This window comes from Macaca nemestrina, chromosome 10 (genome assembly GCF_043159975.1).
Source record: "Macaca nemestrina isolate mMacNem1 chromosome 10, mMacNem.hap1, whole genome shotgun sequence".
Classification (NCBI taxonomy): Eukaryota; Metazoa; Chordata; class Mammalia; order Primates; family Cercopithecidae; genus Macaca; species Macaca nemestrina.
The window spans coordinates 130,616,008-130,633,266 of record NC_092134.1 but is presented as its reverse complement, the minus strand read 5'-3'; the positions used below and the strand labels follow the sequence as shown (position 1 = coordinate 130,633,266).

The following is a 17,259-nucleotide window of genomic DNA, read 5'->3' as shown; positions in this document are numbered from 1 at the left end:
AAGACCAAATCTACGTCTGATTGGGGTGCCTGAAAGTGAGGGGGAAAATGGAACCAACTTGGAAAACACTCTTCAGGATATCATCCAGGAGAACTTCCCCAACCTAGTAGCGCAGGCCAACATTCAAATCCAGGAAATACAGAGAACGCCACAAAGATACTCCTCGAGAAGAGCAACTCCAAGACACATAATTGCCAGATTCACCAAAGTTGAAATGAAGGAAAAAATCTTAAGGGCAGCCAGAGAGAAAGGTCAGGTTACCCACAAAGGGAAGCCCATCAGACTAACAGCAGATCTCTCGGCAGAAACTCTACAAGCCAGAAGAGAGTGGGGGCCAATATTCAACATTCTTAAAGAAAAGAATTTTCAACCCAGAATTTCATATCAGGCCAAACTAAGTTTCATAAGTGAAGGAGAAATAAAATCCTTTACAGATAAGCAAATGCTTAGAGATTTTGTCACCACTAGGCCTGCCTTAAAAGAGAACCTGAAGGAAACACTGAACATGGAAAGGAACAACCGGTACCAGCCATTGCAAAAACATGCCAAAATGTAAAGACCATCAAGGCTAGGAAGAAACTGCATCAACTACCAAGCAAAATAACCAGTTAATATCATAATGGCAGGATCAAGTTCACACATAACAATCTTAACCTTAAATGTAAATGGACTAAATGCTCCAATTAAAAGACACAGACTGGCAAACTGGATAAAGAGTCAAGACCCATCAGTCTGCTGTATTCAGGAGACCCATCTCACACGCAGAGACACACATAGGCTCAAAATAAAGGGATGGAGGAAGATTTACCAAGCAAATGGAGAACAAAAAAAAGCGGGGGTTGCAATACTAGTCTCTGATAAAACAGACTTTAAACCATCAAAGATCAAAAGAGACAAAGAAGGCCATTACATAATGGTAAAGGGATCAATTCAACAGGAAGAGCTAACTATCTTAAATATATATGCACCCAATACAGGAGCACCCAGATTCATAAAGCAAGTCCTTAGAGACTTACAAAGAGACTTAGACTCCCATACAATAATAATGGGAGACTTCAACACTCCACTGTCAACATTAGACAGATCAACGAGACAGAAAGTTAACAAGGATATCCAGGAATTGAACTCATCTCTGCAGCAAGCAGACCTAATAGACATCTATAGAACTCTCCACCCCAAATCAACAGAATATACATTCTTCTCAGCACCACATCGTACTTACTCCAAAATCGACCACGTAATTGGAAGTAAATCACTCCTCAGCAAATGTACAAGAACAGAAATTATAACAAACTGTCTCTCAGACCACAGTGCAATCAAACTAGAACTCAGGACTAAGAAACTCGATCAAAACCGCTCAACTACATGGAAACTGAACAACCTGCTCCTGAATGACTACTGGGTACATAACGAAATGAAGGCAGAAATAAAGATGTTCTTTGAAACCAATGAGAACAAAGATACAACATACCAGAATCTCTGGGACACATTTAAAGCAGTGTGTAGAGGGAAATTTATAGCACTAAATGCCCACAAGAGAAAGCAGGAAAGATCTAAAATTGACACTCTAACATCGCAATTAAAAGAACTAGAGAAGCAAGAGCAAACACATTCGAAAGCTAGCAGAAGGCAAGAAATAACTAAGATCAGAGCAGAACTGAAGGAGATAGAGACACAAAAAACCCTCCAAAAAATCAATGAATCCAGGAGTTGGTTTTTTGAAAAGATCAACAAAATTGACAGACCACTAGCAAGACTAATAAAGAAGAAAAGAGAGAAGAATCAAATCGACGCAATTAAAAATGATAAAGGGGATATCACCACCGACCCCACAGAAATACAAACTACCATCAGAGAATACTATAAACACCTCTATGCAAATAAACTGGAAAATCTAGAAGAAATGGATAATTTCCTGGACACTTACACTCTTCCAAAACTAAACCAGGAAGAAGTTGAATCCCTGAATAGACCAATAGCAGGCTCTGAAATTGAGGCAATAATTAATAGCCTACCAACCAAAAAAGTCCAGGACCAGATGGATTCACAGCGGAATTCTACCAGAGGTACAAGGAGGAGTTGGTACCATTCCTTCTGAAACTCTTCCAATCAATAGAAAAAGAGGGAATCCTCCCTAACTCATTTTATGAGGCCAACATCATCCTGATACCAAAGCCTGGCAGAGACACAACAAAAAAAGAGAATTTTAGACCAATATCCCTGATGAACATCGATGCAAAAATCCTCAATAAAATACTGGCAAACCGGATTCAGCAGCACATCAAAAAGCTTATCCACCATGATCAAGTGGGCTTCATCCCTGGGATGCAAGGCTGGTTCAACATTCGCAAATCAATAAACATAATCCAGCATATAAACAGAACCAAAGACAAGAACCACATGATTATCTCAATAGATGCAGAAAAGGCTTTTGACAAAATTCAACAGCCCTTCATGCTAAAAACGCTCAATAAATTCGGTATTGATGGAACGTACCTCAAAATAATAAGAGCTATTTATGACAAACCCACAGCCAATGTCATACTGAATGGGCAAAAACTGGAAAAATTCCCTTTGAAAACTGGCACAAGACAGGGATGCCCTCTCTCACCACTCCTATTCAACATAGTGTTGGAAGTTCTGGCTAGGGCAATCAGGCAAGAGAAAGAAATCAAGGGTATTCAGTTAGGAAAAGAAGAAGTCAAATTGTCCCTGTTTGCAGATGACATGATTGTATATTTAGAAAACCCCATTGTCTCAGCCCAAAATCTCCTTAAGCTGATAAGCAACTTCAGCAAAGTCTCAGGATAAAAAATTAATGTGCAAAAATCACAAGCATTCTTATACACCAGTAACAGACAAACAGAGAGCCAAATCAGGAATGAACTTCCATTCACAATTGCTTCAAAGAGAATAAAATACCTAGGAATCCAACTTACAAGGGATGTAAAGGACCTCTTCAAGGAGAACTACAAACCACTGCTCAGTGAAATAAAAGAGGACATAAACAAATGGAAGAACATACCATGCTCATGGATAGGAAGAATCAATATTGTGAAAATGGCCATACTGCCCAAGGTAATTTATAGATTCAATGCCATCCCCATCAAGCTACCAATGAGTTTCTTCACAGAATTGGAAAAAACTGCTTTAAAGTTCATATGGAACCAAAAAAGAGCCCGCATCTCCAAGACAATCCTAAGTCAAAAGAACAAAGCTGGAGGCATCACGCTACCTGACTTCAAACTCTACTACAAGGCTACAGTAACCAAAACAGCATGGTACTGGTACCAAAACAGAGATATAGACCAATGGAACAGAACAGAGTCCTCAGAAATAATACCACACATCTACAGCCATCTGATCTTTGACAAACCTGAGAGAAACAAGAAATGGGGAAAGGATTCCCTATTTCATAAATGGTGCTGGGAAAATTGGCTAGCCATAAGTAGAAAGCTGAAACTGGATCCTTTCCTTACTCCTTATACGAAAATTAATTCAAGATGGATTAGAGACTTAAATGTTAGACCTAATACCATAAAAATCCTAGAGGAAAACCTAGGTAGTACCATTCAGGACATAGGCATGGGCAAAGACCTCATGTCTAAAACACCAAAAGCAACGGCAGCAAAAGCCAAAATTGACAAATGGGATCTCATTAAACTAAAGAGCTTCTGCACAGCAAAAGAAACTACCATCAGAGTGAACAGGCAACCTACAGAATGGGAGAAAATTTTTGCAATCTACTCATCTGACAAAGGGCTAATATCCAGAACCTACAAAGAACTCAAACAAATTTACAAGAAAAAACCAAACAACCCCATCAAAAAGTGGGCAAAGGATATGAACAGACATTTCTCAAAAGAAGACATTCATACAGCCAACAGACACATGAAAAAATGCTCATCATCACTGGCCATCAGAGAAATGCAAATCAAAACCACAATGAGATACCATCTCACACCAGTTAGAATGGCGATCATTAAAAAGTCAGGAAACAACAGGTGCTGGAGAGGATGTGGAGAAATAGGAACACTTTTACACTGTTGGTGGGATTGTAAACTAGTTCAACCATTATGGAAAACAGTATGGCGATTCCTCAAGGATCTAGAACTAGATGTACCATATGACCCAGCCATCCCATTACTGGGTATATACCCAAAAGATTATAAATTATGCTGCTATAAAGACACATGCACACGTATGTTTATTGCAGCACTATTCACAATAGCAAAGACTTGGAATCAACCCAAATGTCCATCAGTGACAGATTGGATTAAGAAAATGTGGCACCTATACACCATGGAATACTATGCAGCCATAAAAAAGGATGAGTTTGTGTCCTTTGTAGGGACATGGATGCAGCTGGAAACCATCATTCTTAGCAAACTATCACAAGAACAGAAAACCAAACACCGCATGTTCTCACTCATAGGTGGGAACTGAACAATGAGATCACTTGGACTCAGGAAGGGGAACACCACACACCGGGGCCTATCATGGGGAGGGGGGAGGGGGGAGGGATTGCATTGGGAGTTATACCTGATGTAAATGACGAGTTGATGGGTGCAGCACACCAACATGGCACAAGTATACATATGTAACAAACCTGCACGTTATGCACATGTACCCTACAACTTAAAGTATAATAATAATAAATAAATTTAAAAAAAAAAAAGGAAAAATACTCACTACTGAATGGACCTCAGTAGTTGCAGCTGTCATCTGACTTTCTAGCAGGGCTAACTAGGAGGCAGCAGAACCATGCCTATCACTCCCCACTCTGGTCTCCATATTGAAATCAGCTCTAGAACAGTGGCTTCTTATAGAGGTCAGGTGAGGACTGAAGAATCAGAGATGGGAGACTTTTCCTCCTTCTCTGTAGGTGTCTACTCCTCTGCTGCCCCCAAGAAGAGAGACGTTTAGAGACTCCCTCCATAGAGCTGCTTCACATGGCAGCTGGGTGTTCCCAGTGCCAGTGATGTCTGAGAGAAAGAGACAGAGGAAGAGTGAGAGAGGGAGAGAAGGGGTGAACTGAAAAATAAAAGAAGAAGCTACAGTTTCAATTATAATGTAATCTCAGTGGTAACATACCACCATTTCTGCCATATTTTGTTGGTTACAGAAACCACAGAAACCAATCTTGATATAATGTAGTGGGGACTACGTAAGAGTACTCATATTAGATAGTAGAAATATTGCATAAGACTATCTCAGAGTGACAACGATTTGATAAATAATTAAAGCAGGTTTAGGAGAATAAGGGGTTCTGTGTATTCGAAGAAGGCTTTTTAATGTGATAAGATGTGAGCATACTTGAATAAAACGCAAACACATGCCTGATAAAGTTAGGAATAAACTTGGCATGTTGAAAGAATGTTAAGAAGGCCAACTGTAGTGTCCAAATAAATCAACAGATTCAATCTTTATCAAAATATCAATGTCATTTTTCAAAGAATTGGTTAAAAAAAATCCAAAATTACTCATGGAAGCAAAAAAATAAAAGAACCAAAAGACCCAAAGCAATCCTAGGGAAAATAAACAAATTTGGAAGTGTTGCATTGCCTGAATTCAAATTATGTAACAAGACCAAAGTAGTGAAAACAGGATATGACTGGTCTAAAAATAGGCATATGGATCAGTGGAACAGAATAAAAGATCCAGAAACGAAGCGACATATTTGCAGGCAACTGATCTTTAACGATGCAGACAAGAAATCACACTTGGGAAACACCACACATTTCAGTAAATGATGCTGAGAAAATTGGATTGCCATATGCAGAAGAATGAACCTGGAACCCTATCTCTCACATCTCTCATATAGAAAACTAACTCAGGATGGATTAAAGACTTAAATGTAGAGCCTGGGCATATATTAATGCAAGAAGAAAACTGCTGGACATTGGCTGAGAAAAGAACTTATGGCTAAGACGTGAAAACCAAAACCAGAGGCAACAAATACCAAATTGGACAAATGGCACTTAATTTAGCTAAAATGTTCTACAAACAAAATAAATCAACAGTGTCAACAGACAAACTGCAGAGGGAAAATATTTGTAAACTATGCATCCTACGGAGAACTAATATGCTGAGTATACAAGGAACTCAAACTACTCAACAACAACAAAAATCAATTAAAAACAGACAGAGGACATGAATAGATGTGTTTCAAAAGAAGACATAGAAATGGCCAACAGTAAATGAAAACATGTTCAACATCACTAATCATCAGAGTAATGTGAATGAAAACCACAGTAAGATATCATCTTACCTCAGTGAGAATGACTGTGAATAAAAAGGTGAAAAATAACAGCTGTTAGCAAGGATATGGAGAAAGGAGAACACTTATACACCCTTGGTGGGAATGTAAATCAGTACACCTTCTATGGAAAACAGTACGATTTCTCAAAGAACTAAAGCTAGAACATTTCCATTGAGCAGTCCTACTACTGGGTATCTCCTCAAAGGAAAAGTAGTCAATGTATCAAATATATACATTTATCTGTATGTTTACTGTAGCAATATTCACAGAAAAAAAGATATTGAATCAACAATTTATCCATCAATGAAGGATTGGATTAAAACTACAACTATATATATACAATACCACACTACTCAGTCAGAAAGACAGAATGAAATCACACGTATTGTGACAATATGCATGGAAATGGGACTCTTTTTCTTAAGCAAAACAGGCTCGATGTTGAAAATCAAATATAACATGTTCTCACTGGTAAGTGGTTGCTAAAGAATGTGTTTGCATGGATGTGAAGAGTGAAATGACAGACAATGAATACTTGGGAGTATGGGAGGCAGAGGGATTGTATAGTGAGGTATTAATAAATGCAGTGTTTGTTATTTGAGCGATGAGTACCATAATGCCATGACCTAAGCACTACATAATCTTAGTAACAAAATCAAACTTGTATTTCTGCAAAAATGTTTATTTTAATAAACAGAAAATCTAAACATAATGCTTCTGTACCCCGCCATAAAAAGAAGACAATGACCAGTGTTGCCATAGCAGAATGAATTAGGTGTAGAGCATCCCCCAATTCCACAGAGAGTTAGGGGGCAATACATAGCACTTTAGCATAGGTAAAAATTAGCAGCTGGGTGCAGTGACTCACATCTGTAATCCCAGCAGTTTCAGAGTATGCAGCAGGCGGTTGACAATGTCAGGAGTTTAAGACAAACCTGGCCAACTTCGTGAAACTCTGACTCTATTAAAATTCAGAAAATTAGCTGGGTGTGGTGGCACGCACCTGTAACCCCAGCTACATGGGAGGCTGAGGCAGTAGAATCACATAAACCTAGGAGGCGGAGGTTGCAGCGAGCTGAGAACTTGCCACTGCACTCCAGCCTGGGAAACAGAGCAAGACTCTGTCTCAAAAAAAAAAAAAAAAAAAAAAAAAAAAAAAAAAAGGAAAAAGGCATCTGGTTCTTACAGAGTAAAAGTGGTAGCAATCAACTGGAAAACGTAGAAAAGTAATTTAATTTTTAAACGGCCAGAGTGGGTAATTGACTGTTGGGAAACAAATAGAACTATTTGGTGTAAACTGCAGATGAGGCTTGCTTAGATGGGCTGATAAATATGAAAGTAATGAAACAAGCTGCAGTAGGACATTATTTTGAAGCTTGAACTTCTCAATGATAACATAGCTTATTTGACTAGATGTAATGTGATGAAAGAGGAAAAGAGAAGAGTCAAGAAAAAATCCTAGTTTGCTTAATTAATTAGATGAATTCTTTATCAAGACAAAAAATACTTGGAAGAGGAAGAACTTTGTAGCTGTAGGAGGGAAGAGGCAGAGGTAGGAGAAACCCTAGGAGAGAGGGGGAGGTTCCTGGAAAGATTGACAGAGTGTTCCCAAAACAAGAGTAGGATCAATGGTGTTAAACTACCAAGGGGTCAAGGAGATGCAGGACTGAGGATTGACTCCTAAATGAGTGGAATGGAGGCAATACATGACCTTCACAGACTGGAAGGAGAAAGAACAAAAGCATCTATAATGTGTGCATAAGAAAAAATTGGAAGTAGGGGAATGAGGAAATAATCACATACATAAGTTTCAAGAACTTTTGCAATAAAAATGGCAGTGAAATAATATGGTAGGAAAGAAGCACTAAGTCTTAGGAAGGCTTCTGTAGAAATGCATGATGTTTCAACAGGCTTTGGCTGATTGAAATAATCCCATAGAGCATAGATGTAAGAATCAGGAGAAAAAAGGGTCACATGCAGAAGCAAAATCGTTGACTGGGCAATGTGGTTCAGAATCAGGTGGGAAGTTAAGAGATAGGAGTAGGAAGGCTTCACCTGTGATAATAGGTGAGAAACCAGAGAGAAACCAGAGATGTGGGCTTCAACTGAATGTGGGTTGCTCAACTTACTGGTGGTTATGGTGAGATCGTCCTGTTCTGATTTTTCTGACTTTTTAGTGAATTAGCTGAGGTTATCAGTGGGCACAGAGGCAGTTTCTATATTCAACCTTCTTTGCTTGAGAAGCAGACATGCCAATATCTGCAAGATTTTTAGTATGTATGTTATCTCATTAGCCTCCATACCCTAAATTAGTTGTTATGATTATTCTCATTTTAGATGTGTATATTGAAGCCTAGAGAGTCTAAGTTTCCTTTTAAGTGTCACAAGATAGTAAGAAAAAGAGTTAGGTCTTCATTAAAATCTGAGAGTGTCCAAATTCTTTGTTCCTCTAAATCATGCTGCCTCTTTAATGAAATCCATTCAGGTTTCATTAAAGAATGGTGAGAAACATAGAAAGAGAGATAAGTGATCACTGTTAAAATAGGGTAAATGGGAGAGAAAGTTGTGGGGTTAAGAAACACAGAACCATATTCATTCCCTTGAAACCAAACTCCGTTTCTTAGAAATTATAAGGATTTCCTTCAGCTTCTGTGACTTTTTGGCATTTGTTACGTTTCTTTGTCCTTAAGATTTCTGGAATATCAGTAAACAATCTGAAAATAATTTTAAAATTTCTCTTGGTGCTATAGAAGTCAGACAAAGGGCCAGGCAAGGTGGCTCACACCTATAATCCCAGCAGTTTCAGAGGCCAACGCAAGTGGATCGCCTGAGGTCAGGAGATGGGAATCAGCCTGGCTAACATGGTGAAACCTCATTTCTACTAAAAATACAAAAATTAGCCATGCATGATGATGGGCACCTATAACCTCAGATACTTGGAAGGCTGAGGCAGTAGAATAGCTTGAAGCCAGGAGATGCAAGGGGCACTGGGCCAAGAATGTGCCACTGCACTCCAGCTTGGGTGAAAAAAATCCATCTCAGGGGTGGGAAATAATAGAAAACAAGGAAGTAGAGAAACAGTAAAACCTTTTTTCATGGCAGCTGGCTAAATTAGGATTAAGCAGGAGGGAAGCTTCCTGGAGCATCAAGGAGAAGGGTTCCTGGATGTTCTTATAATGTCATCTTGGTCCTCAGATCCCACATTCACAAACATTGAGAAACAGACACCACAATCAGAAATTGCAAGCTGATGATTTTATTGGTATATTGAAGTTACAGCTATGACCACCTTCTTCCAATGTCATGGCATTTGAATCATTTGAATCACTGTCATCTTCTTTTTCACTTCCTGAAACAAACAGACAAGGAAGTTCATAGACCAGACTTGACATGGCGGGAAATGTCTAATTCCTCCCTGGTGTTACTGCAGTAGAGTACATGAGAGCCCATCCCCTCTCTCCCCATCCCTTCTACCTCCTGTGTTTCCTTTCTAAGTTTTTGTGTTCTCCCTCTTTTGATGCCCTTCCCTTGCACAAAATGTGCTCCAAATCATTCCTTACATGATGAACAGATAAGATCATTCCTAGCTTGTTATTACTTACTGCTGAGTTTGTTCAGGGATATATTTACACGGATGGTAACTGGAACATATTCTATAATAGTGAGAAGTTGAAACCACCCTCAGTGTCCAGTGACAAGGATTGGTTAAAAAAATCACAGTGTAGTCACATAATGGATAGCATAAAATTGTAAAATCAAACAGATAACCACTGAAGAGATCTACTTAGCTTCATAAACTCATGTGGAAATGTTGAAAGAAATGTATTTTTTAAATGACTAACATATGTACCTGCGTATAAATCATGGCATTACTTCTGGGGGGAAAATATTCTAATTGTCCATGTACACATAAATATTTCAAAGAGAAGATGCCCTAAAGTTAACAGTGGTAGTTTTCTGAGGAAAGGAAGCCACGTAGGATGAGTTGTGTCTTTAAATTTAGCTTCATGTTTCCATTCCATTAGATATTTGTGGTAAGCTTAATCACGTACTTAACTGGAAAGTAGGAATTTAAAACATGAGACACCATTTAGCTGCTGAAACTTCAGGGACCACTTGGCAGGAATACTGGACTAGAGAGGCTGGAGTGAGGCAGGACAGAGCAAACAGTGCTCAGGTGAAAATTCTAAGTGGGAGGTCTCTGAGTGTGTGCACAGAAAACAGAGTGCCAGAGCGAACATGGTACTACTTCCTCATTGCCAATACCATTTAAAACAGATTATTAGGAATATTGCTTCTCAACATGAGAATTCCTTAAAGAGCTTGTTACAAATATAGGGCCTTGTTACCCATTTCCAGAATATCTGAACACAAATCTTTAGAAATGGGTTCTACGACAAAACAATGTCAATGGGCTTTTAGTTGATTCTTTGGCACAGTAAAGCTGGAGACCTGTAGCAATTAGAGCACTTGGTGAAGAATCAACTGGAATCATACCTCTCATTGGATCCTAGATTACTGGGGAGACTGTCCCTGGGGAGGTCCGGCGGGTCTGCCCCCTTGAGGAGCGGATGGTGGTCCCTGGGGCCTTCCAGCAGGAGGTGGCTGAGCCTGCTGGGCATTGCCTCCTTGTTGGGGTGGTCCTTGTGGCCTTCCTGGAGGTGGGGGACCTTGAGGTTTGTTGCCTCCTTGTTTGGGTGGTCCTTGTGGCTTTCCTGGAGGTGGGGGACCTTGAGGTTTGTTGCCTCCTTGTTGGGGTGGTCCTTGTGGCTTTCCTGGAGGTGGGGGACCTTGAGGTTTCTTGCCTTCTTGTTTGGGTGGTCCTTGTGGCTTTCCTGGAGGTGGGGGACCTTGAGGTTTGTTGCCTCCTTGTTGGGGTGGTCCTTGTGCATTTCCTGGAGGAGACTGGGGACCTTGGGGCTTCTTGCCTCCTTGTTGGGGTTGTCCTTGTTGATGTTCTGGAGGAGAAAGAGAGAAGAGAAAGACAGAGTAAAAGCCCACACAAGATTCACTGAATAGTGGCAGTAAATTTTGATCAGCTAGAGTAACAAGCTGAAGGGGGAAACGCACAACAATGGGACCAAGACACTAATTTCTTTGCATTTTCGGTGAAGACATAGAACTCTGGAATAGAACGCTGGGGAAGAACAAAGCAGTTGGGGGACTCTCAGTATAAAGAGGAGTCAGAAAGAGGATGTTGCACATTTGTCTGTCGTCTCCCAGCAGGCACTCCTGGTCGGGGAATGAGACAACCCACTCCTGTTGACATCTAAGCCAAGCATCTCTCTCATTCAATTTTGTGGCCTGCTCACGGTCCCCAGAATCAGGGTTGCAGGAAGATTGCCTCTACTATTAGGGGCACTAATATTCATCAATTCCTGAAAGGTTAATGTTGATAAGAAGACACTGGAGAGCTGATCCATTCATCAGCAGAAAAAGACAGTCAAAACAGATTGAGAACGAACTGGGATTTACCTGATATTAGGGAGGGAGATTCTTCCTGGCCGACATCTAGAAGAGAAGCACAGGATGATGGGAAAAGTTACATCTGGAATCTTTCAAGATTCACAAGTGTTCTACAGGGAAAAGGGTCTTGTCACCACACCCCATGCATCTCCTAAGTTAACTCGTCAGCCACTGTCTGTGAAGCTGCTGAAAGGGAGGAAGGTGTAAGGGGAGGCAGGGTTCTTATGAGAGAGCAGCAGCCATGAACTCAACATAGAAGAGCCCCTTTTTTCCCTCTCTAGCATCCTCAAGACTTACTGCTAATTTAGTTTACACATGCCAGGGACTTCAATGAGATAGTTTGGTATTCCTATGCCCTCCACCTCCTAGAAATACATTGCTTCTGTACGCATGCTTTCTCAATTGGCGTAACCAGAATTAATCATTACAATACAATCTTACCCATCCCACTCCCAGCACATTGAAATACCTCATGTATGGTAGAGATAAATGACAATGATTGGCTCTGATATTTCTGTATCTCTAGTGAGACAGAAACAAGTGTTCCATCCAATTCTCTGTCTCTTCAGTATCTCTGATGTGTATTTATCTCCATCATCGCTGCTGATTCACTGCACAGCAAGGACACCATCATCCCTCTGTACTTACTGAGATCAGTATAGGTTGTTCACAGCTGGACTTCCCTGAATCTGCCTTGCATTTTCCACTGCATCCTTCACAGCACAATCTTATCTCTCTATAAATGCACATCTTACCTTCTCATTCCCCTGGAACAAATTCTTTATTGGATTTCATTGTACGTTAAATAAATTAGAAACCCTTAGTGTGGAATGAGGGTGCAATTGGTCTCCTGATCCCAGGCCTGAAAACTCTGCAGGCCCATCTGGGTTTGCATTCTCTTCTCTTCCCCCTAATTGCCATTATCACCTCCTAACCCCACACAGAGTCATTGCATCCTCTTCCCCTTCTGTTTTACCTTCATTTAAGTTCTGAGCTGAGCTCAGGGCCAGCAGGGCCACTGACAGCAGAATCAACAGCATCTTGCAGGAGACTCTGGAGTTGCTCCCAACACTGTGCTGGGAGAAATGGGACAGCTCCCTTTATAAAGAGAAGCAAAACAATGGCAGCTTTCAGCTCCACACTGCAGGGGCCTCACCACCTCAGACTGGGCTCTGCTTTGCTCACTGCAGGTCAGGTGTATCCCTTATCTCTCTTTGATACTCTAGCCCAGAGGGATGGGTTGGGTCAGATATGTTGTTAGTGTCTTATTTCTAAAAGGTACAACTGTGACTTGAACAATGGTTTGAAGGAACTGTGTCCAAGCCATCAGCACTGTGTCATAATTGAACTTTAGATATCATTAGAGTTTCAGTCTTTTAGGTAAGACTATTATCCGCTTTCCACTGTGATACTTATTTCTGTTTATCTGTGTGTGAGCAGCGATGCTACAGCCAGCAATGAAGATGGTCAATATCTCTGGATCTTTTTATGCCCTATTTCCATCTCTTGTGACGTGTGTGGACAGGTATTTTCATCTTTAGCTAAATTTTTGATGCGATGGGGATGGCTTCTGCTATCTATGAGATGTGTGAGGACAGAACACTCCTGGGCACACATAGATGACAGAAAGCTGCCCCACAGCCTGCTCAGGCTACAGATATTGTTCAAGCTTCTGTGGATCTCACTCAGCTCAGGCAAAGCTTGGTGCTGTACAACACAGGAAGGCTAAAATTCTGTATTTTAAAGTATTTTTAGGGGTTATTAATGCAAAATGAACACAGAAACCACCAGGAGATTTCTAGACCTAAGAAAACTGAATACAGAGTTCTGTGAGGGAGCCAGGAGATGTCATGTCGCTAAAACTTCCTTCATGCTCTTCCCTTTCTCTAGAATATTCTATAAAATTCACCCACTCCTGTGCTGTTTGCTAAGACCATTGGAAAAACACAGTATTAGGGTGGGAGTGACCTGATTTTCCCGGTGCCGTCTGTCACAGCTTCTGTTGGCTAGGAAAGGGAATTCTATTTACAATAGCAAAGACTTGGAACCAACCCAAATGCCCATCAATGATAGACTGGATTAAGAAAATGTGGCATATATACACCATGGAATACTATGCAGCGATAAAAAAGGATGAGTTCATGTCCTCTGTAGGGACATGGATGAAGCTGGAAAGCATCATTCTCAGCAAACTATTGCAAGGACAAAAAACCAAACACTGCATGTTCTCACCATAGGTGGGAATTGAACAATGAGAACACTTGGACACAGGGAGGGGAACATCACACACCTGGGTCTGTCCTAGGATGGGGGAAGGTGGGATGGATAGCATTAGGAGATATACCTAATGTAAATGAAAAGTTAATGGGTGCAGAAAACCAACATGGCACATGTATACATATGTAACAAACCTGCACGTTGTGCTCATGTACCCTAGAACTTAAAGTATAATTTTAAAAAAACAAATTACAAATCTGCCCACCTGCAGGACTCTTCATGTCTCCCTGTCACTCACCACCATCAAATGTACTGGCTGATGACAACTTGACAATTCATAAACACAGGGGAGAGGAAGAATCGTAAAAGAATACATGTTCCACAAGTTAAATGGCACCATGAGGAGGCAATCATACGAATTCAGAATGTGAGATATTCTTAAAGGCAACTTGCCTAGCTGCTTCAAAATATCAGTGTTATAAAAATGCATGAAGAAATGAATGAATCAATGAATGAATGAGGGAACTCTTCTTGATCAAAAGAAACTAAAGAGACTCAACGGAATGCAATATGCAACCCTTGATTAACGTCTATTTTGGAAACAAGAAAGCCAGAAAGAAGTATTTGGAAGAATTGGGGAATGTGAATGTGGATTAACTATTAGATGATATTGTGGAATCACTGAATTCGAGTTTCTGATGCAGGAGGTGATAATGGTATTGTTGACATGTAAGAGAGTGTCCTTGTTCTTCAGAGCTGCAGGCTGAAACATTTAGTGGCAGAGTGTCAAGATATCTGCAACTTACATTCAAATAGTTTAACCATAATATATATATATGTATGTATAAAATATAAATGACACCATGGTGAATTTTATATATATATTTATAATATATATAATATATATTTATATATATATATATATATATAATATATATATACACCTTGAAAGAAACAAGCAACTAAGGTCAATGATGAACAATCATTAAATCTAGGTGAAGAGTTTATGGATATGATACAATTTTTCAACATTTCTTGGGTGCAAAACTTTTCACAATAAAAAATTGAGGAAAAAAATAAATTCTCCAAGTGCCTGCCATATCCCTCACTGTGCTAGAGGGTTTTATACATTGTTACAGCCCAGAGAAGGCACACAGAAGAGGACTTTTTAAGTCTTCTTTGTTTTGGCAGGTATGTCATCATTTCTTTTGCAATAGATATGCCTACTAATTTTATCTGGACTAACAGGAAGAAAAGGTTTGGCCTCACAACACAATCAATGACAATGGGATGCTGTGTACTTTGAGTGAAGTAACAGCAGGGAGTCTGGAACTAAGATATTGCTACTGTTCATCTACAAAGTATATAACATCCCTAGGTGATTGAGGGAAGACTATAAAACATCCCTATGTTTACCTGTGCAAAGCATGCAGCCATATATTTTCTTTATGTGTCTATTCACAATGATATGTCAGTTTTGGATACCAAGTCCCTGGAAGGAAGGGACAATATCTATCCAAATCACTGCTCATCCAGTAGCATGACACCATGGTGAAATAAATATTTAACATGGCAATAAAATGTTGGTGGCGAAAAAAAATTCACCCACTGCTTCCTTTCTTTTAGGGATTATATCAAATTCCTACCACTGATAATTAAGTGGCCACAATTCTACATTCAAATAACATAATCAGACACCACCATCAAAGCCTCAATTGCATTGTATTGGTTTTCTTGGTTTAGTCAGTATTTGTGGTACCCGTTTCCTCAGATTGTTCTTCCACAAAGAGTATTTTTGTCTACAATATTCTGATACGCATTACTCCCCACGTTCTTTCTACTACATCTTTATTCATATTTTATTTCTTGAGTCAAGTTCATTATGTGTATTTTTTATTATTTATCTAGCTTTTTCCCCCAAGAATTTGTGAGATTTCCTTTATTTAATCTTCTAAGTAATAGGATATAGTACTCCTCACCACCTTTTTTCATTCCTGTCTGTGTAATTTCACAACAAATGTTGTGTTTCCACAAAGCCCTATCAGAGTCCTGCATTGTTAGCACTTCTTCCAGCTGCTGATTCTTCTGTTTTATCTGGTAAATCCCTGCTCATCAGTTCATGAAATATACAGGTTAGTCACTATCAACAGCTGCCGCTTTCCACTTAGACTTTCTGTGTGTCTTGTGTAATAGTTCACATTTTGTGCATGGCTGGTGTTAATTTGAGGACAGCTTGGCTGGAGGTATGATGGGGGTAGAGAGGGTGTGGGACAGGAAATCCTAAAGACAGGCCTCTTGACCATTGTGGATGAGTGGATCCTGGGCTGTGCAGATGAGGGTCTGGTCTGGCCCTTCTGAAGGGTTGTGGGTAATACTACAGGGAGACTTCCTAATACAAAGGCTTTCCTACAGGTAACTTTGCCCTTGCAAGGGAACCAGGCAGATTGGTATTTTCCCTGGCATAAATATAGATGTACTTGAAAGGGGAATACATTAATTGGCAATTCTTTCTCGCTGTATGGAAAGTGGGTTTGTTCTAGCTGAGCTTCATGAGTTTTCTCTTAGGCAGAGAGTAGTTGCTTGGTCCCAGCAGATCCCAGTGTGTTATTGAGATTTGTGTCTCTGGTCTCACCAGACACTGTTTTCCATAGGAACTGGGGAAGAGCAATCCTGCCTAGGTGGCTTAAGTTAGACCATCAGACAGCAAAGGAATGTCAGAGACAAGGAGCAGTAAAGAAGCCAGGCTGACATTGCCTGATATTATCACCAACTGAGGTTCCTGCAGGCCTGATGCAAGACCGACTGGTCCTTGGCAGGAGAGTACAGGAAGAGAACAGAAATGTCCCTAAAGGTCACTCATCTCGGGCCTTTTCCCTGATCTTCTCCAATGTCAGCAATGAGTACAGTGTATCAGGAAAGCATAAATATCAGCTATGCGCTCACTAGACCAAAAAAAAAACAGAAGTGATGGTAGAGCTGAAAAGGACACTGTGTGCCCAGTCATTATTCTAAGAAAAATTTTTAATCACTCCCACTTATAATGAGGGGCCACAATTATACACTCAAATAACATAGTCTGGTAACCACATAAAAGCCTCAAATATATTGCATTGAGCTATTTCTTAGCACCTGTGCAGTTTCTCAGATTGTTTTCCGGACAGATTTTTTTCTTTTGTGCAATATTCTGAAACTACTTCTTCCCCACTCTCTTTCTAAAATGTATTTGTTAACATTTTGTGCTCTAATTCAATCTCCCAAGTTTTTATTTTTTATCTCATATCTGGCTTCTTTTAAAATAAATCTTGGGAACATTT

At 40.0% G+C, this 17,259-nt stretch overlaps 2 protein-coding genes across 5 annotated transcripts in view; one reads left to right on the top strand and one right to left on the bottom strand.

Annotated features, from left to right (window-relative positions):
- The window catches only part of LOC105465902 (small integral membrane protein 10 like 1), a 295,615-nt gene that overhangs the window by 187,551 nt on the left and 90,805 nt on the right, over nucleotides 1-17,259 (top strand). The gene's annotated exons all lie outside the window — the stretch shown is intronic.
- Nucleotides 9,510-12,802, bottom strand: LOC105482325 (basic salivary proline-rich protein 2-like). Of its 2 annotated transcripts, XM_071072203.1 has the most exons (4): nucleotides 12,705-12,802; nucleotides 11,738-11,773; nucleotides 10,760-11,220; nucleotides 9,510-9,611 (listed from the first exon to the last, which is right to left on the bottom strand). In XM_071072203.1, the coding sequence occupies exons 1-3, from the start codon at nucleotides 12,766-12,768 to the stop codon at nucleotides 10,778-10,780; spliced, it is 543 nt and encodes a 180-aa protein (XP_070928304.1). In that variant the 5' UTR covers nucleotides 12,769-12,802; the 3' UTR covers nucleotides 9,510-9,611; nucleotides 10,760-10,777. The 2 variants fall into 2 exon arrangements, with proteins under 2 accessions (XP_070928304.1, XP_070928305.1); XM_071072204.1 differs by lacking the exon at nucleotides 9,510-9,611 and having other exon boundaries at nucleotides 10,759-11,220.

What these genes read in the sequence shown, in the direction of transcription:
- LOC105482325 (XM_071072203.1), bottom strand. Translation starts at nt 12,768, where the DNA reads ATGCTGTTGATTCTGCTGTCAGTGGCCCTGCTGGCCCTGAGCTCAGCT. An exon ending in AGCTCAGAACTTAAATGAAG is followed by an intron (nt 11,774 to 12,704) that starts GTAAAACAGAAG and finishes CTTCTCTTCTAG; the next exon opens with ATGTCGGCCAGGAAGAATCT. An exon ending in ATCTCCCTCCCTAATATCAG is followed by an intron (nt 11,221 to 11,737) that starts GTAAATCCCAGT and finishes TTTCTCCTCCAG; the next exon opens with AACATCAACAAGGACAACCC.